The sequence below is a fragment of the Pteropus vampyrus genome, unplaced genomic scaffold (genome assembly GCF_000151845.1).
Source record: "Pteropus vampyrus isolate Shadow unplaced genomic scaffold, Pvam_2.0 Scaffold553, whole genome shotgun sequence".
Classification (NCBI taxonomy): domain Eukaryota; kingdom Metazoa; phylum Chordata; class Mammalia; order Chiroptera; family Pteropodidae; genus Pteropus; species Pteropus vampyrus.
The window spans coordinates 820,638-841,408 of record NW_011889334.1 but is presented as its reverse complement, the minus strand read 5'-3'; the positions used below and the strand labels follow the sequence as shown (position 1 = coordinate 841,408).

Here is a 20,771-nt window from a genome sequence, read left to right as displayed (position 1 = left end):
CCTTCATTATCCCCTCACCTCTCTTCCTCTACCCTCCCCCCACCCCTTACCCTGGAGGTCGGTCAGTCCTTAGGAAAACCAAACACAAAAAAAGAGCCTCAGTCAAAAAAGAACATTTATTTATGTTTCAAGATCCTCTGCTGCCTCATTTGCTTTTTCTCTTCCTTTCCAACATGCTTTCTCCCTTCCTTCCCAACCCTCCCCTAGGGGTATGGATCCTAGAAGATGCATTTCCTTTCCAAGCCACTGATCCAGGATAACCCAGCATTTTTGAGGACTGCCCAGGCACAGCCCTTCGCCTTTGTAGCTCCCCCAGTGACCCACAAGATCCTCCTTCTCCCCAAAGCATATGTCACAGATAGGGCAACGGTAGATCTTCTGCTTCCAGTGAGTCTGCTGGTACCTGACCAGCTCAGAGAATGAGCTAAAGGACTTGCCACAGCAGAAGCAGCAGTTTAACTGCTGTGTGAGGTGTGCCTTCTGGTGCCTGGAGAGATATGTCTTCTTACTAAAAGTCAAGGGACAATAAGGGCAAGAAAAGACCTTGAGTCTTGAAGCCTTTGGTAGGTGAGACTTGGACCTGGTATCCAGGCAGTGGGCTCTAGGGTTGGCTGCCTGGGTCCTGGACACAGGCCCTGGGGTTGTAATAATTGGTGCCCAAGTTCTCACAGTGATCACTTGGTTCTTGCCTGTGGGTGCCTGGTTCCCATCTACAGATGGTTGCGTGTGAGCTACAAGACCCTTGGCTCTAAACATGGGTTCTTGGGCTCCAGCCACTGGTGCATAGTTCTCAGTTGTAAGCCCCTGGCTCCTGACAATGAGTTCCTGGAATCCAGTTGTGGTGCCTGGACTCCTCACAATATGCTTCCGGTTTCCAGCTACTGTCCCCTGGTTTTGGTGTGTCTTCTGGTGGCGTTTGAGCTCGGACTGGTCCCGGAAGCCCTTCCCACAGAAGGGGCATGAATGGGGCCGGTAACCCAGATGGACACGGCGGTGACGACTCAGTCCAGAAGCATCACAGTAGGTCTTGTCACAAAGTGAGCAACAGAAGGGCCTCTCCCCAAGATGCATGCGTCTGTGGTGGCTGAGGGCCTTGGGGTTCTGAAATGACTTCCCACACTGGCTGCAGTTGTTAGTCTGCTTAGGATTATGAACAAACTGGTGGCTATGGAGGTTGGAGCGCTTGCTGAAACACCTCCCACAAGTGTGGCAGGAAAAGGGTGGCCCAGCCCAGGATGCTGGGAACACTGGGGCCATGGACCCAGCTGGAGCAGAGGCTAGGCTTGACCCTCCATAAGCAAGGGAGACCTTGTCATCATTAGTCCCCTCATCTCTCAAACTCTGACTGTGTTCTTGCATTTCCTCCTTCTTGCCTCCTACAATGAAGAGGAAGAATAACACAAGATTCACCATGAGAACCTCAACACTCCATTCAGTCCAAGCTACTTCCCTCTTCCTGCCCTCATTCTCCCAGTCAACATATTCATGTTCACTCTTAGACTGCATGGGCTAGAGTTAAGTAAAAACTTTTGGGTTTTTCAAATTAAAAGCAAATAAAAATTGAACTGGAATCCTCCAATAGTATCAGAGATTAAATTTTTAACCTATAACCATAATTTCTGAAATCCATTTTCTCTCATTTTCAGTATTGCTCACACTCCCATAGATACTCCACAGATACTCACAGGTGACCTCATAATATATCATGCAAATTGGGACACTTGAGTGACAGGCGGTGCTATTAATAATCACGCTTGGATGAGAAGTTAATGAGAAGTAAACCAGGACTAGGACTGTCTTGGCAAACTAGGACATGTGGTCAGTCTGGCCTTCAGTTTCTCTCAAATCCTTATTCTACTCTCAGGAACAAGTCTCTTCAACTTCCATTCAGCATCAAGTTCATCTTCCTTCTTTTCCTTTTCTCCTGGAAAGGACTTTTTCATCAAAGGAGTATCACTGACATAAGCAACCTACACATAGTCCCTCAATTCCTAGAAAATAGAGATATTCACTTGTCCTGAACGACTTATATATTCATCTTCTCGAAGCCAAAGGATTCCAACAGATGATCTCAAGGTCTCATCCAGCTCATAGTCTGACCAGTCTGGAAGGATACAGGCTAGGAGATAATATACAGAGCCCTGATCCTCTTAGGCAGCTTTCCATCCTTCCTCTCTCCTTTGCAATCTTACCTGAAGGGTGGCCTTCTCTGTTTGGGGGACAAAGATCTGCTCTCCACTGTTTCTCATCTTGTTCAAGCTTGGTAATCAGATCTGGATTAGACAGAAAGATGCAAGCTGGAGAGTGGGAAGGGAGAAGGTATTGAGGTCCCAGGCTTGGCCCCTTCCTACCAAAAGGGGACAACAGGCTACCTTTTTTTGTAGCCTCGGTTTAAGAACCATAATCTGGGACACAGATGAAGAGAGGAGACACTCAAAAGACCAGCTTCTAACTGGTGCCTGGTACATAACAGGAGTGACTCAGTAAATACTGAATGGATGAATAGGAAAATTTGCATATTTTGTCATCATGTTACAAGTGATATCTTCGCCTTCATGTAGGCTTTCATTTCTTTTCCTTTACCTTAAGCTTAGTGATCCAGATCTTTCAAACCCGAGAACCAAGGGTCAGTGAAGCTCCTTGTGAGCTGATTTACCTGTCCAGGGAAACCAGGTATCCAAGGGTCCTGGGATAGGGGGCTTGCTAAGGGAACCCCAGTCTCTTACCCACAGACACCAGGTTTTTGAAGGTCTCTGACATAACATCCTGGTAGAGGACCCTCTGACTGGCATCTAGAGATTCCCACTCTTCCTGGGTGAAATTCACTGCCACATCCTCAAAGGTGACTGGCTTCTGGAAGAGTAGGAGAAGCTCAGGGAGTCTGTACACATACAGAGACAGACATCCAGTCTCAAGGTTCAGAAAACTGAGAGAAAAATAAAACCATGGAAGTAAGAGAAATATAAAACAGACAAAGTCAACAACGATGATGTATAGAAAGGAAAGGAAGGATAAAGAGGAGGGAAGAACAATATAGGAGAAAAGGGAAGGGTATATATTGAATATAAATAGGAAGGGAAGCAAAAGAAAAAAGGCTGTCACTATGATAGATTTTAGAAGTACTCTATGAAGGATGCCAGAGTGGTGTAGGAGACAAAGGCCTTATAGCCCCCTTTCCTGGGTATTGCTCAGCTTGAAACAGTCTGAGATTCCATTTGACCTGTAGACAGGGGAATGGATGAAAGAGCTTCTGGAGTCTAGGACCTGGGCCCTCCCTCTCTCTAGCTTGGTCTCCTCACCTTCACCCATGCTTTCCACCAGCCCTCTCTCTTCAGAGCTTCCTGAAGAGTCTCCTTGTCCACGTGAGGGAGCAGCTTCTGTACAGGTTCAATTGGCTTCAGCTGGTCAAACACCTTCTCTTCCATGGCGTCTCTTTCTAGTTTTATCCACTCCTGGCTTTGCCCCAAAGGCTGGCTGGACACCTTCCTGGGGCTATCTACTTCCCAGTAATTAAGCAGATGGAGAGGCTTTGCAAAGGCCCCAGGGTTTGACGTGGCTTCCTGTGACAAATGTATCTGCTCCAAGGGGCTGTCTTCCTTTTTTTGTTCTGTGTTCTCAAAGTTGTTCTCAGTTGTGAAAGTTCAGGGATCTCGTCACTCCTGCTTCAGCTGCCATTGTCCAGTAATGCCAGGTTGGGACTATGAAGGCATCTGCCTTCTGTTTCACCCTGCTTCTAACCACTGGCTGGTGCCAAGTCTAGGAACCTGAGGTCAGAGAGAAACAAAACACATCAGCAAGGGGGGGGGAGAGGAACAATAGCTTCCTTATTTGGTCAAGTAACTCCAAAAGTTATTGAATTCCTGCTCTGTGCCATGGAATCCTCTCATCACTGTCTTAGGTAACAATTACTAGCCTCATTTTAACTAATCTAAAGTGCAGAAATGCTAAGTTACTCAAGGATACTCCTGGTCCACAGCAGAATCAGTGTCCAAAGCCTAGACTCTGTACCACTGAGGACATGATTTCCGCTGTCTCACAGCATTCTCTATAGCAGCGGTGCAGAATTCTGGAAAGAAAGTATATGCCTGTGATAACCAGCCCCGGACCTGTCACAAACCACCTTGCACAATTCCTTTCATTCTGATCTGATTTCATTGGAAAATGGGATTAAAGGAGACACTCTCTAAGATCCCATCTGGGAGCAAAAAAATACATGATTCTGTGGATTTTAAATATATACAGATCCTTGTTTAAAAAAAATAAAACAATAGTGATAACTCAGCAGTGAACATTTATTCTGGGCTTACGATGAGCCCAGCACTGAGGTTTCCTACCCACCTGGAAATTTCCTGCTCTGCAGCAAACATGGTTAAACCCTCGCCTCTTCCTGCTGACAGTCACTCACTCTACTTTTCATTCTACATTTCATCTACTCCTGAGATGAAATGAAAAGAATAAAGGCATAAAAACATGTTGGCTTTTTTCTTTCACTTTTTTGGACAGGTGATGAAATAGAAAATATCATCAAGGAAAAGCATTTGGCAATGGAGTTAACTGGATCTCTAAAAAGAAAGTTGACATGAAAGGTGCATTCCTGGTAACTAAAGTTGAGTCCCTCCCTTCCTTCCTTCTTTTCCTTCAAGACTATTCAAAATCATTCTGTTTGGTGTGCAAGTCTGGATTATTTTTCTGCTCTTCAGCGAAACACAATAAAGGTAACATTTCCAAACAGTATCAATAATAGCATCTTCAAGGCCCTGGCTTTCCTGTTCTCCAGCACGAAAGACCCACTTCTGTCACTAGTCCTCAAAGCAGCATTTGCTGGGGTTTGTAGGAAGAGACCCCTGGTGTGGATTCTAAACTAGCTCTGGTTTGGGGAGGGAGCAGGACTGTGGAGACTGAATTTCTGGCAGCTGCTGCTTGCCTCGAGCACTTGTACCTCCCACAGTACTTTCTCCATTCAGAAGTTCCAGAGCTCAACCCGGCCCGCTGGCTAGTGTAAGGAGGCTTGGTATAACTCAAGAGACTCTCTGCGCAGGGGTGTTATCTGATCCCAGCCCTGTCTCTACCCTTCCAGAAGTAAATCCCCCGAGAAAATGTGTCGCCATTTTCCTGTCCTCTGAGTCCACCCAGTCTCTCCCTAACCTGAAACCCGTCAATCCTTTCCCAAAATTCCAAGAACGACTGTGGGATACGACCTCGCCGCCCCACCCCAGTGCTACACCACTTGAGTAATTACTTCCCTTCAGCCAAGTACAACGGCCCTCGGACACTCGCCCCTCTCACGTGGCCTCCGGGTCTCTGCTCAGTCCTTCAAGGACCCTTTTCAGCCACTGCCCAGCTCTTCCTCTAGTGGGTGCTGGCCCAGCCCACCATGCTCACCTCGTGCCACTGCGCGCCCAGCTCCCGCACTCCAACCTGGAGGCTTCCCTCGGGCAGAAAGCGAGACAGTTTTGCTCACCATTGCGTAGCACGGCAGGCGCTTATGAACACCCACTGGGTGAGGTTTTTGTGTTCAAAATGACTCCACTGACTGGGTTGTCATTGCCCGAGGTTTCTGCCCCCGGAACTTCCTTCCTGGGATCCCAAATTTCTCAACACGTGCCAGGAGCCCCTCCTCGGCGCTGAGTCCCCAACGTCGCCGGAGTTGTCTGCGCATTGGGCCACACTCTTGACTAACGCATGTTGCCCCAACGGGCCCCAAAGGTTGGAAACTCCTCCAAGATTGGAGGCGCAATGTTCTCATCTGCCAAGATCGGGTCGGGGGATTACGAGACAAACACCCTCCCTTAGCCTGTGCCATCGTGAGCTCAACTCCTCTCGGCCCCACTCACCCGCCGCAAAGACTTCAGAGCGTAGGGATCCCGGGGGACCTGCGGTAACCTGCTCTCACCCTTTCCCCGACGACAGGTAAGAGGCGTCCGCGACCCCGCCGCGGCCCTGCTCCCTCTTAGTCCGCCAACTCACCCGCGTCCGCTGCCCGGTTACTGAGCTGAGGCTGTGGGTCCCGGCAACATAAAGTGTTCACAATCTAAAAAGCCAGAAAGGAAGAGACCACTCCCCGCCCCGCCAGCCCACCCCTTTTACCAATTGTAACCGCTGGTGCCACCTAGCGCTAGGCTTTTTTTTATTCCCAGTCTTAATTTACTCTTGGAAAAAGGATTAGATTTTAAATTAAAACCTCTGGTTAAAGCACACAACCATCCCCACCATCACCACCCAAAGGACAAAAACGAGACCCTCACAGGCCCCCAGAAAGAGACGTGGAGGGACACATCATCTTAGAAAAGCAAAGGCAAAGGGGAGAATACACAACTGTGATTTGTATGATGACAGACGGCAGACAAAGGTAGAGGATCAGAAAGAACCATGCCCAGGTAAAGTTCTATTTACCTTGTCCACTTACCCGAACCCAATTCAACTTTTCTTAGAGACTTTTGTTTTGTTTTGTTTTGATATCAGCCCAACGGAAATATTTCACAATCGGCATGGGGTTTTACAATTCACAAAATACTTTTGAAAATAAAGCCGCCATTCAGTCTTCAAAAACACCATTGCTATTCAGTCTTTACAGGTGAGGAAACAGGCCCAGCAATGTTGAGCCTTGCCAAAGCCCACGTCCTGCTGCACGGGGACCTGAACCAGACCCTTTGCTTTAAGTCACCACACTGGATGACTGGCAGATGCAGGTTTTAAATCTCTGTGTTCCCAAGGTACCTGACACAGTGCTCCTCTGCCTTAGGGATAGACAATTCATGTTAGTGGACTGAAGAGTCTCCAGACAGCAGGCTGATGGGGAGGGTGGCAGGAAAAGCATGAGGTTGAAGCAGTCATGTACATTACCACCATCTTCAGACCAACATGTAAACAGGCTGGAGGAGGGGATAGAAAATATACTTCCCATTAACCATGAAGAAACTAAACTAGTCCTTCAAAAATGATAGGATCTGACCCTGCATGGCATAAACCTGCTTCACCTGCTTGCCCTTATCCCAGCCCTGGTTCCAAATCACTTTATTTAGAAAACTAGGCAGCTGGCCCCTGGACCATGGTTTGCCAATTTGATTTGATCCTCAAGTCTTGAAGGTCAGCAAAGAGATATAGGATGAATAGGGCATTTATTCATTCATTCAATGAGCATTAGACTCTAGGTCTGGAGAGAGGGATTGGGACAGACTCAGTTTTATTCATTTCTGCATGTCTCAACAGCACTCAGCACAACGCTTGCTTTGCAGTAGACACTCAGCTGAGTTAAAGGAGTTTATAATCAAAACAGAAGAGCAGCACTATAAGAAGTAATATGCAGGGCTAAGTCCTAAAATAGAGAAGCGACCAGGTAAGGGAAACTGATTCAAATCTGATGACAGAGACTGAGGTAGAGATGGTTGCAAGGGGGCTACACTCAGGTGGAACAAGGTATGAGATAGATGTTGAGGTCTAAGTGTGAAGAGAATGAGCTAGAGGAAGAAAGCTGAAGGAGAGCTGGGTATTGTGGGAACTTCTATATATGGAGTCTGGTTTGAAAGAACTAAAGGCTAAGAGGAAAAGGGAGAAGCCCACCTGGTTCTGATCTATATGGTTCCAAATACTGACACAAACCCTTGAGCTAATCACCAGACTAGTGACAAAAACCCTGGTGTGAAGTTTACCACCATTTGGGCAGATGTCTTTGAATCAATTTCCTGGTTCTCGGTCTGCAACCATTGCCTCAATCCTTTCTCATGAATAGGCAATAAATGGAAGAACTCCACCTCATTGTCACTATATAGCAAGCTGTGGTAAGTTCTCTACCACTAGAGCTCCATAAACCTTTGAGCTTCTGTTGGAAAGGGTAACTGAGAGGACATAACCACCAGTTGACCTGTCAGTAGGACCTAGGCAATCAGAGGCTCTTCATTCCCTCCCCTGTTCGTGAATGTATGTTCTGCCCATCATTCCCACACTAGGAGCTGTTTTAAGGACGTAGCCTTGAGAAAGTAAGATGTTGTTGAGACCACCTGGACTGAATATGTTACTGAACCCAATTAAGGCCTCTATGTAAACTGTTAAGATTTTTACAGGTGGGTCTGGAGATCCACTTGTCTTGCAACCACCCAAGACAAACCTTGTATGTAAGTTCCCTTGCTTATTAAACCCTCCTCCTACCAATCTGGAGTGGCCTGCCTCTCAATCTCAGTGCGTTATGCAAAACCCAAAATGGAAGCTGTCACTACTTGAATGCTGTCACTACTTGGTGGGCAGAACTCAAGGCCATTTTCATAACTCCCATCAATACTCCCCTTGATCAACCTTTCTATAATTTTACTCTTGGGCTGTTGCCAATGGCTTAGCTATTTGATCTGACACTTGAAAAACTAGACTCATTAGGCATCTCTCTTTGGAGCTTCAATCTGTGGAGATAAACCATAATTGCTAATCTAACCATCTGGGTCACTCAGGTGAATACCCACAGGAAGAGCTAGTTATCTGATGAGACTGACCAGAATCAAGCTGTTGATGGAGCCTATTTTGCGCAGATTTGCCTCCATTGCTGCCTGGATCCATCATACAAGACATGGCAAGAACTTCACTATTGCAGACTGTGCACAAAATAAAGGACTCAGTAAGATTTAGACTTGTGACTACTACCCAAAATTAACCTGTCTTACAGCGAGGGAGGCCACATAGCAAGGGGCATTGTTCACACCTACGCCTGGTAGATGAACTTCACTGGATCTCTGACCCTTTCTCAGGGATATCAGTGGTGCCTCACCACTGCTGACACTTTTTTTTAGGATACAGTGCTGTTATTCTACTCCAACTAGCCTAATCCAGCTACACCATTGTGGCTCTTGAAACTAATCTGTCATTTTCGGCTTTCCAGACTATTTTTAGTCTAACAATGGTGTGCCTCTTGACAATGGGTATCAATGGTAGGGTATCAATGGGCCTTTCATGGAAGGGTATTAAAAAACAAATTAAGTAAATAAATATATTTTAATACCTCAACTGAAATATAAGGACAAAAAAAGGTCGACTATGATTGTGTATGGACAGGATATAGGAAGGTATGTATACTGGTATAGTATCAGCCGTTTTTGTATTTTGGGTCTGGCTGTCTCAGACACAGCTGTTTCCAGCAGTTGACAAATGTCCTTTTCTCTTTCAACAAATATTTACTAAGGATGATATGTGCCAGATCTACAGAACAGGCCTATAGGTATAAAACCACAATGGAATAGAAATCTAACAATCCCCAGGATGAAGCTTGTAATAATGAACATACCACAACTTATATATTTTGGAGAAACTCTTACACACGTGCACCAGAAACACATTAAAGGAATGTTTACAGAAGTAGAAGAAAACAAAAGCTGGAAAGAATCCAAATGACATCAGCAAAACAGGTAATTAAGTTGTCGCATATTCATGTCATGAAAATGAACTACACTAGAAATATACATTTGCATTGTTGGTGTATCACTATGTAGATAATGTTAACGCCATGAGATTCAGTTTAATGAGAGAGCAAATGTAGAGAAGGGGGTCTAAAGACTCAGCTCTGTAGCACTCCAACATTTAGAGACTGGGAAGATGAGGGGAAAAAAAAAACTACACTTCCACACATCAACATAAATGAATTCAAAAATATTAATGAGCAAAGTAAATCAGATAAAATATATTTCCATTTTTATTAAGGCTATAAACAGGCAACGATGAACAATTATGTCACTTAAGAATACAGCTGACCCTTGAACAACACAAGTTTGAACTGTATGGATAGACTTATACATGGATTTTTTTCAATAAATACATAAAGTTCTATAAATCTATTTTATGATTTTCTTAATAACATCTGTTCTCTATTGTAAGAATACAGTATATAAGACATACAACATACAAAATATGTGTTAATCAATTGTTTATGTTATTGGTAAGGCTTCCTCTGATCAACAGTAGGCTCTTAGTAGTTAAGTTTGTGGAGAGTCAAAAGTTATACATAAATTTTCTACACCTTGTGGGTCAGTGCCCCCAACCCCATACTATTCAAGGGTCAACTGTACATGCATAGATGATAAAAACTATAAAGAGATGACAATTATTACAAAATTCAGGATAGGGATTGCCTCTAAGGATAAGGGAGAAGGATGTGAGTGGGGAGAGCACATAAGGGCTCCTGGGGTGTAGTAATGTCCCATTGCTCAGCCTGAGCAGCAGATACCTGGCCATCTTTTACTGTTCTTCCAAATGTACATATACATTATCACTTGTATATTACATTTCACATTGAAAAGAAAAAAGAATTTAGGACCAAAAAAAAGCATTAAGTGTGACTTACTATTATGGTATCATTCACACATAGTACAAGAAAATGAAAAGGTGAATAGAGTTTATGAGGTGGAGATGATGGACTCAAGTTGGGCCAAACTGAGTCCCTTTAATCACAGACTTTTATTCTGAGCCATGTGAGATGTGAAATTGCCTTGAGATCATCAGTTTTTATGCAAGATTTGGAGGAGGAAAAGAGTGCAGCTGAACTCACCAATTTATATGTCCAGAACTGAAATCTTCATGGTAAACAATTACTAACAGTAATGCATTAGGTTACTTTTCAGTCCCACTCAACTCAAAGGGCTTATCACCCTAGTGATTTGGATTTCTAAGTCTTCTGCCTCTTGCATTCTGATGATCCACATCTTTGAAAGGTATAAAATCTAAAGCTGAGACATGGTGATGGAAGACCAAAGAACAGACAGGACAAGAGTATCCATGAGGCAAATCAGGTGGGTAGGAATGAGATTCTGGTATATGTCCTGGTCAAATTCTAGAATGAGCAAAGAGAGGGCCAGTTCCTGAACCCAATTTAAGTAACTTCAGCCATCTCATTTCCACACAGAAGTCATCTACAGTATTTCTGAATTTCTTCCAGGAATTAGGGCACCTCTCAAATATAAAGGAAACTAAACTGATACTAATGTAAGATGAGCAGTAATCATACCTGCATATATTGTCAAAGACAGAAAACTGATTGTGGGACTGAAGTCTAGAAAACAAAGTATGTTTATCTAGTGCCATGCTCTACAATATGGCAGTCACTTGCCACATGTGGCAATTTAAAATTAATTTAAATTAAATAAAATAAAAAATTCAGTTCCTTAGTCACATTGGCTACATATCAAATGCTCAATAGCCACATGTGGGAAGTGGCCACTATATTGAAAAGCAAAAATATAGCACAGTTATATCATTGGAAGAGGTTCTATTGAATAGTGTTGATCCAGCAATATCCTGGGTAAAGGGTATCCTGTTAGTACAGAAGGGTAGGCATCAGGAATATCACAAATTAAGTATATTCCTTAGGGCATCCAGTTTTCATTTCTCTGATTCTCTGTTCACCTACTCTGAACCTCTCCCTTCCCAACTTTCTGGTATTTGAAAAGAAAATGAACTGAATGGAAAACAATAAATTTCATTCTGCTTGGGGATTAAAAGTCTCACTAAATTCATAAATTTGCTTTCTGATTTATCAGTTAGTGTTGGACAACATCTATTTTAGAGAAGGTGAGTGAATCTACCTCTGAGTAGATTCAAACATTGGAAACATCTTAAGTAGGTGATAGAAAATGACAAAATACGGAGTTGGAAGAAACATGAGACTACTATACTCCCTTCTCTGACCTTATTCCTCCTTACCCTGCTCACGTAGGCCAGGTTAGGTGACTCGCTTCTGTACAACTCCTCTGCCATAATCCTTACCACATTTTGTTACTTGTTTAGAGAATGATCTATGCCATTAGTTATAACCTATTCAAGAGCAGGGACTTCTCTTTGTTCACTCCCAGTAACTAACAATGCTTGGCACATAGGAGGTTCTCAGAATTAAGCTTCTCATACAAATAAATTGCACAGTGCACGTTAAACTTTCAGGGCATGGTTAATAGTTCCCTGATAAAAGTATGAATGGGAAATGAAAGATCACATACTTACCTATAGCAATCTCATCAAGACAGCCTTCCAGAGTTGGGAGCAGAGGGATGGGAGAGACAGATGAGAACAATTCCTTATTCACTATCACTGCCCAAGCCAGGTCTTCCCAAGTGGGAAAACTAACATTTATGTAACATCTAATATATCTAATATATGCTAACACTTCACAGAAATCATAATCCTCCTATAAATGCTATGTAATGCTTTAATCTCACTTTACAGATGAGGAAACTGAACATCAAAGAAATAAGCAACTTAAATACAAGGCAACTAAAAATAGCTAAGCTAGTTTTCAAGTCCAGAACTATCTGGTATTTACGTATCTGATACAAATGGAGTTCACTGAACTCTGGGGAGAGATGAGAACTAGCATTAAAAAAATTAAAAAGGTTTGTTTAAGAGACATGATTTTATCAAAAAAGCATTGAAATTTTACCAATCTTTTATTTTTCCTATTTGACTCCTCAAAAAGCGTGGCATAGCTAAGAATTTTCTTTGATATGGTTTTATAATTGTATTCTCTTCTTTATTTTGAGACTTTTCCATAAGAATATTCACTTTAACCTGACTTCCACTGTGTGGCTGGAAAAGTGGATATGCAATAACACTTTCAAACTCTTTTATCTCTTTGTTAACTCTCTCATGCTTCTCCTGTGTAGGTGGCTGGCTCTGGCCTTTTCTCAAGTCTTTCCTTGAGTCTTTGCTCTACAAGTTCTCTCCTAATCATGCATTCCTGATGATCTTTAATTTGTATGTTGTCTCTCATTTACCTGTTTTCCTCTCTGTGCCTTCTGGACACTGTGCTCTTCCGGCACAATTTTTGGGATTGTTGTTTCACTATGAGACCATAGTAATTGTTTAAACATTTTCTTCTTAAATTCTCTGACCTGTCCTGCTCGATATATGTGCCTCTCTATGTGTTTCATCTCTATCAGGTACCAAATAGTACTATTTTTGTCTCTCTATGCTTTGGGTTGTTTTTCCCTCCAACTTCTTCTTGATTGCATTGCCTGTGTCTTGTTCTTTCATCATTTCCACTAATCTTTTATTATAGTAAGACTCCGCTTTGGCAAGCCAGTAGTCAAGAGAAAGATCTTGCTCCCTACAAAGTGATTCATATTCTTCCCGATATTTTTGAGTTATCAGTTGTCTTGCTGCTTTTGTATACATGCCACCTAGATTCTGTCAGAGTGAGGCACAGAGTTTTATAAGGTGACCATCATTTTATTTTGAACATTTAAACAGGAGCTTACCTGAGCTTACCAAGAAAAGATGTGTGGTCTTTTACTTACTTTGGTGTAAGAACTGTGATTTTACTCTCATCATTCCTAGATGAGCCAGTGAGCTGTGAAAGTTGATGTACCCACCACCAAAATCAATAACTAGCTTTTTAAAAATAGAGTGTTGGGAGTTTTCAAAATAATACCTTGTTTTGCAAGTACAGATAACATTTGCCAGTGTAGACACACTACTGGAGAGTGTAGCTTCAGCAGAAGAATTTTAAACCTAACAATCCTTCTCTTAGTAGTTCCAAACTATGATGTGAAGATAATTTATTTACCAATATTTTTTTTCTCCAGTGGAGACTGCTGACCTGAAGCAGTCCTAGGGTCTCTAGATGCTTTAGCCCAGATCAATCTGAAAGATAAATAAGCAAAGGCAGATTACAATGTGGGAAGTGTCAGAACATATCTCATATACTATTTCCCCCATGGGAAACCACTGCATTCCTGCGGTGGAGAACAAAGATTTTTTTTTTTTTTTAAATAAGAACATATCCTTTCACATAAATTAAAAGCATACTTCTCTGGTGGACTCAATGCAAACCATTCTGAATCTTTTATCAGGGATTTGGACAAGGGAGAGACAGGTTTCTTGGTGAAGTGTTGCTCAAGCACATCTATGTCAGATTGCTCAGTCTCCCAGCCCCCTCTGCTTTCTGAGATAATTCTAGGCTGCAGTGTTATCTGTTCATTCTCTTTCTGCAGTTTCTTGATCTGGGCCCTCTCTGCTTCTATCAGCACATATAGCATCTCTGCCTTCTAATCTTTCGTTCTGAAATTCTGTTCCTCCTTATATTGCCATTCATCCTTCAACTTTAAATCCATTATGAAGCCATTCTCTGTTCAACACCTTATGATGGGAATTTGCGCTTACTCTGGGTTTATTTATAGTACAGGCTGACGGCAACACAAATGAAGACTACCAACTTTTTATGTCACCCCTGGTCCAATCTGAGTTTGCTATGAGGTCATATTTAAACCACTGAAGATGCCTGGCATTTCATCTCTATGTCTTTTTTAAATACTATTTATGATTAAGAGCATGGGCTTTGAAGCTTGACAGTGCTGTTTGAAACCTAATTCCACCATTTCGCAGATGTGTGACTCAGGGCAAGCAACTTAATCTCTCTATATCACTTTCCTTATCTATAAAATGAGATATAAGACAAAATTCTACCTCTTGGGATAATAAAGAAAATGTGAATTAAAGAGCTTGGCACAATGCTTGAGATCTGGTAAGTTATCAATAAATGCCGGTTGTCTATCCTCCACAGGTCAAGCCCCTCTCTATAAAGTCTTTCTAGTTTACTCTGTGTAACAGTGATTTTGCCTTCTTCTGAACACTTAACATTTTTTATTTCTATAACTCATTTGAAAATCAATCATGGTTTACAGATATCAATCATATCTGTATTCATATATCACTTAAATTTTTGATGCTGAATTTAAATTCACAAACTGGAATTATAATTTATATCAACAAATAAAATGATGTATCTATATTATCAAAGGGATCTGATAGCAAATATTGGATCTCACTGACCTCTTACGTACATTTTTATCTGCCTATGTATACCTATTTTGAGATTTTAAAATGACTTTTATTTCTCAGTACATAGCATCTAGCACAGTACTTAACATTAGACTTTTTGATCCCAAGTTCTCATAATTAATGATTTAATTGATTATCTTTATCATATAATATCTGAGCATCTTTCTCTTATATTCCCTATAACACTGCATCTATTTTTTATTCAAATATTTACCAGTCTTCCTTGATTGCATAAGGATATTTGTTTCATATGCCTGTCCCTGGTTCTCATATTTTGTCCTATTAGTGTACTTTCATTATATTATAATTATTCATTTGTATTTTTTTAAGGTCAGAGAAGTTTTCAACTTTGCAGCCCAAGCCTCATCTCAAAGACTAACATAGGTGCTTAATAAATACTAACTGAACAGATTGTGAGCTTTTGTTGGAAAAGGGCCATGCCTTATAACGCTTACGTTCCTTTACTGCATTAGGACAGAATTCAACTCATGGTGGATCTTCAATGAAAAGGTAAAGTTGGTGGGGGAAGAGGGCTAATTTCAAATTCCATTTTCAAAGGAGACAGACACACAAAGAAGTGAGAATAAAAACTGCCTACCATCATAGACTCTGTAACAGACCTCCCCTTTGTAAGACAGACAAAACACCCAGGTAAATCAAATTATGGGACTCTCGCTCTCTGGTAGCTTGCTCAGAGTTCTAACCCCTTCACTATTGTGTCTCTCCATTACTGCAGAGAAAGGAAGACCAGAGCCTTTCTCAAGGAGACCACATCTTTTATCTTTCAGAGGAGAAAACAGTGACAGTTCCAGAACTTTTATATGTAAGGAGCTTAGTAAAGCCATCTGGTTGGGTGGGGATGAAAGGGCCGGGAGGAAACTAGGAAACATCCAGGAGCGGTCCCTTCATGGCAACGTTCTACTTTAGACTGTACTAACAGATGACTGAAAATAGATTTTCTAAAGATATTTGTCCTCGTGTTTTATAAAAGATTTGGGAGATGTCAACTGTCCGCCTTACAGATGATGATGATTTCGAGTTGGTTGGACGGGAGGCGAGGGACGAGGTGAAAGGGCTGCAAATGAAAGCCAAACTCGACCTAAGTCCTATGAAATCCTACCCGTTTGCTCCCTTGACCAATGCTAGCATCTAAGATCTCTTCTGTATCGCCACCTCCAAAGTCCTGAGCCTGTTCCCAAGTGTCCAATTTCATCACTGCTTTCTTTCGTTCCCAGGGACGAAGCATTCCTTCTCCGCTTTTACCCTCACCACTTCCTTCCCCTTAAGAAGCCGACTCACCCCTTCCAAAGGCCCAGAAGACCTCAAAACACACGAGCCAGACTGGTTTTGTAGAAAGCCCTCGTTTGGCCAGCGAGGCCCAAGGAGCGTTAGAACTGGAACTCCCAAAATGCTTAGCTTTCTAACTACCGCGCAGCCGCAAAAGGGAAATACTGGCTCAAGAACGGCGGGGATTGTAGTTCTCTATTCCGAATAAATTAATATTTCGAAGGTTAGTACGAATTTCGGAGGTACGCCCTTCCCCCGCCCCGCACTGGGCCTCTGTAAGATGGAAGACCAAGAAAATAAACATCGCAGCTCGGAGTCCTGAGGGGAAAAGTAGCGGAAGGCACAGCGTTGAGTACCCGTCTTCCTATCCAAAGTCGCAGAGCCAAGCTAAAGGAGGCGCTGCCATCCTTCAGCGAGGTTCTTCTCCTTCTCTTAAGGTTCTCGGGATCTTGTTTGCGATTAATTATGACGTCACAGTGAACCGTGAGCCGGAACGCGTTGACGCTCTAGCCCGTCTCGCGCTCGCTGTCTCTCTATCCCTCCAGAGCTGGCGCTCTAGCCAGCGGAGTTGGCTGGCTCTTCTCACCTGGCCCAGGAAAACCCTAAAGTCCAGTGGTACTCGACTGGGGCTGGGAATTCCAGACGTTCGGGCTCCTTGGTTGCAGCGGAACGAGACGTGGGTGGGAGGAGGTCCAGTAATAACAAGAATGACCCCTGAGTGGGGAGGAGGCTACCCTCTTTTGTTAATAAACTTCTCTTTCTCCTTCTCAGCCCTCGACCACCTGTCTGTCATGGACCTCGCTGGCACCGGCTCCAGTTTTCAGTCGGACCTGGATTTCTGTCCGGATTGCGGCTCCGTCCTGCCTCTGCCAGGGACTCAGGATACAGTCACCTGTACTCGCTGTGGTTTCTCCATCAACGTGAGAGGTAAGGGGCTTCTACGCAGCGGCCCGGGCTGTAGACCCAGCATGGGAAGGTTGGAGGCTTGAGGACCTCCAAATTGGTTCTATCGGTGGGGGACTCTAAAGCAGGACCTCAGGCACTTAGTAATTTTCGTCTCTGGACCAAACTTGAAGGGAATTTGTAAGGCCACCTGGCCTAACTGAGAGGGAGTTGCGGGCGTCAGCTCCCTCCGCTTGTTTGTACAACCAGTTCTCACTGCCTGTGCAGACTTCGAAGGGAAGGTTGTGAAGACTTCATTTGTGTTCCACAAACTGGGGACAGCCATGCCTATGTCGATGGAGGGAGGACCTGAATTCCAGGGACCCGTGGTAGGTTAATGACATCAAGGTTGGGCCCCTATAGGGAGGGTAGGAAATATATGAGGGGTGATTGCTGAGATCTGGAGAGTTTTGTACCCACTTTCAAGAGAAAAGAGGGACCTTTAGAGCAGCAATGTCCGAGGAGTGTTATAGCCTGCTTCCTGTGGGAAGTAGGGAAATATAACTAGGTCTCCCTAACCCACCAGTTGCTTCCCAGGTTGACAGGCGCTGCTCTCGATGTGGTCATGAGGGAATGGCATACCACACCAGACAGATGCGCTCGGCGGATGAAGGGCAGACTGTCTTCTACACCTGTACCAACTGCAAGTGTGTATCCTTCCCCTTGCCCTTTCTCAGTCTATTTGCTAACTAAACAAATCCAGGGATTTATTTCTTGTACTGAATAAACAGTTGTTTCTTTTGGTCCCATCCATTTCTGTAAGTTCAGGTAATAGATTTGTGGTTGTTTATATTTCTAAAAATTATACTTATCTTTTTATTAGCCAGTGAAGTAAACTTTTTAAAATATTTAAAAGGAAATGAAAAATACAGAAGGCAAGTATTGCTTAGTGTTCAGCATGTTGTATTGGAATCTTCCACTGCACTCAAGTTGTACTTTTGGGAGAATTAGCTGTGCATGATTTAAAGAACATGGGCTCTCTGAATGGTATTTATAAACTCCTCTTTGTCTCTGGTGTTCTGCATTTTCACTACACTTTATGAAGATGTGGCTTTCTTTCATTTATCCTGTTTAGGATTTGGACTTTTTGAAACTGAAGATTGATTTTTCTTTTATTCACATCATCTTTAGAAAATCATCAGCCATTATCTCATTGAATATTGCTTTCCTCCCATGTTCTCAATGCTCACATTCTGGAACTCTAATTATAATTAGCTATTTATTAGACTACTTATCCTCAGTTTCTCTCACCCTGCCTCTCATATTTCCATTTCTATCTATGCTGCTTTGGGTAATTTCTCCAGGTCTCTCTTCCAGGTCACTGAGGTTTTTTTTGTTATTTTACGTTAAAAAATTTTTTAGAGTTCTACTTTATCACTTTTCTAATCTCATTTTTAATAATTCCCAATTCCTTAATCATATTTTAAATTGTTCCTTTTATCCTTAAAGTATATATTACATTTAAATATATTAAACATGGTTATTTATATTGTCTGATAATTTCAATACCCAGTTTTTGAGAGTCTGATGCTGCTGTACATGATTTCTGCTCTCATGGTGCCTTTTTCTTTGTTTTGTGATTTTTGACTGTAAGTTCAGTTTGTTTGTTTTTGAATGAGAATTCTTTGAGGCCTCAGGTGAAATCGGCATTTGTGTTTCCTGTTCAGGTGTCTTGAGGCACTACCAAGCCAGAATCACTTTAAATAAATTCTTGGCTCCAGGTTTTTTTTGACTACATAGGTAGTATGAATTTGGGTTGCAAATCGATGTAAGGGCCAGCTTATGGTTAGAAAATCTCAGGGGAGATATTTTCCTTCCTCTACCGAGATAAATTCCCCTCTATAGAGGTGGAATTTTTTTTTTTTTTCTTATTTACTTTTACACAGAGGGGGAGGTCCCAAATTTATGCAGAGTATCTCCTATCAGATACTGTAGCTTTGTCTCTGGTTCCTCCATGTCAGAACAGCAAGGGGCACCACAATAGCAGGGGCATCAGTTTTAACTTACTTGTTTAGTTTCCTGGTTTTACATTATTTTACTCTCTACTTTTTTGCCATGTCATCAATGGATTAAAAATATTCATTAGATATATCTTTTGAGAGTATTTTTCCCAGTCTTACCTATTTAACTTTTTTTAAATGAGCAGTTTTCAATTTTTACTAGGTCTAGTTTATCTCTCCCCGCCTCTTTTATGGCTAGTGCTTTTTGTGTCCAAAAAGTCTTTGCATACTTCAAGGTCGTAATTCATTAGATATATTTTTAATCCCAGCATTTTTAGTTGGCTCGAAGTTGGAGGATTGTTTAGGGGAGCTAGTCCTTCCAGTGTCAATAAATAAAAGTCTTTCCTTGATTATTTGAATATTTCATCTTACACTGCTAGAACATTTTCCTTTGGTCAAATATAACAAAGAAATCCTTTCTTCCTCCATAGGTTCCAGGAGAAGGAAGACTCTTAATTTTTTTTTCTGGATGACTCAACAATCCTTCCCTCTCCTCTTCCTTTGAAGGTGATGGACATTGGTTCTTAGATCTCTTGTCCATCCACTGGTTGCAGTATTTTGCTCCCAGAAGAGAAGCATCTCTTCATCATGTGAAGATTACTATTGTCCCCAGGGTACTCCTATTTCAGTTGAGTTTTCCTATTAAAGTTATATTTTTCTGTAAGACCTAGACATATGTATGTTATTTATACTGTCTTGCTCCAAAAGGAATTTAAATGAGCTTATATTGTTCTTTCAACAAATATATCAGTAACAAAGAGTATAAATTAGTACAAGAAAGAAAAAGGAAAAAAAAAAAGACAAAAAATGGAGCCAGAAATGAGGCTAATATAAAAAAAGCAACTGTAAGTATTTCCTCACTATCTAAATCTATTTGGTTCCTGAGTGTAGGGAAACAAAAAGTGGATGTTTGGAGAGATTCAACAAAAAATTTACCCAGACCTATTTGATACGTTAAGTTTGAACAACTAAAAATCTGATACTAAGGGATATCAGTATGTACTTACTACAGGTGGACATTTGGAAATTGCTTTTTTGTTGCTCTTGAGATAAATGTGATATATAATTTATTGTAACATGTAGAAAAAAGTAAAAATTATCGGGAATTCCACTCCACAGAGATGTTTTTCTTTTAATGGGCTATAATATATATGCTGAGTTGTACCTTACTTTTTTCACTTTGAACCAAAAACTTAAAAGGGAAATAAGTATATAGTCCAGGCACAATAAACATATTCAAATTTTCACAGATGACATTTACATCTACGTTAATATCCCAATGTCTTAATATTTTTGTTAGTCCTAAGCATGCCAGGCTTTCCCACAACACTGGGAGCTAAAAGGCAGGGTCTAAGTGTTTCATGCGCTTCCATCTTCAAGGCCTAGTACAATGACAGGGAAAAAATCTAAGTTGAACACGCATCAGGTGCCCCGTTCGAACACTTGCCGGCACAGGGCGAGTACTAGAACCCAGGTTCTTAATCAAGTGTGTTTCCAACTGCTCCTAGATCCCCTTCCCGTAATTCCCATAAGAAATAAGGAAACAGAATAGACCATTGTCGGATCACTATTGCTTTAGTAGCCTCGTCCTCCCACCCATCCAGGGGATGGGAGGGAATGGGCTCAGCAACAAGATGTATGAACCAAAGTGCGGCACCCAGTCTACAACGCCGAATCCGCCTCTCCCCTTCGGTACCGCCCCCTCCTGCTTGAAGTGCTTGTGCCTGCGGCTCTTGACTT

At 42.2% G+C, this 20,771-nt stretch overlaps 2 protein-coding genes across 8 annotated transcripts; one reads left to right on the top strand and one right to left on the bottom strand.

Annotated features, from left to right (window-relative positions):
* Positions 1–103: 103 nt before the first annotated feature.
* ZFP57 (ZFP57 zinc finger protein) lies at positions 104–16,206 on the bottom strand. 2 transcript variants are annotated; one of them, XM_023525386.1, is made up of 6 exons: positions 16,102–16,206; positions 13,529–13,605; positions 3,300–3,764; positions 2,727–2,853; positions 2,193–2,297; positions 104–1,376 (listed from the first exon to the last, which is right to left on the bottom strand). In XM_023525386.1, the coding sequence occupies exons 3-6, from the start codon at positions 3,423–3,425 to the stop codon at positions 121–123; spliced, it is 1,614 nt and encodes a 537-aa protein (XP_023381154.1). In that variant the 5' UTR covers positions 3,426–3,764; positions 13,529–13,605; positions 16,102–16,206; the 3' UTR covers positions 104–120. The 2 variants fall into 2 exon arrangements, with proteins under 2 accessions (XP_023381154.1, XP_023381155.1); XM_023525387.1 differs by having other exon boundaries at positions 2,193–2,273.
* Positions 16,198–19,886, top strand: ZNRD1 (zinc ribbon domain containing 1). Of its 6 annotated transcripts, none has more exons than XM_023525398.1 (5): positions 16,198–16,312; positions 16,861–17,016; positions 17,242–17,360; positions 17,558–17,678; positions 19,463–19,701. In XM_023525398.1, exons 2-5 carry the CDS (start codon positions 16,881–16,883, stop codon positions 19,534–19,536), a joined length of 450 nt encoding a protein of 149 aa, XP_023381166.1. In that variant the 5' UTR covers positions 16,198–16,312; positions 16,861–16,880; the 3' UTR covers positions 19,537–19,701. The 6 variants fall into 6 exon arrangements, with proteins under 6 accessions (XP_023381166.1, XP_023381167.1, XP_011382307.1 ...); XM_023525399.1 differs by lacking the exon at positions 16,198–16,312 and adding an exon at positions 16,335–16,526 and having other exon boundaries at positions 19,463–19,886; XM_011384005.2 differs by lacking the exon at positions 16,198–16,312 and adding an exon at positions 16,573–16,704 and having other exon boundaries at positions 17,260–17,360; positions 17,569–17,678; positions 19,463–19,886.
* Positions 19,887–20,771: the final 885 nt, after the last annotated feature.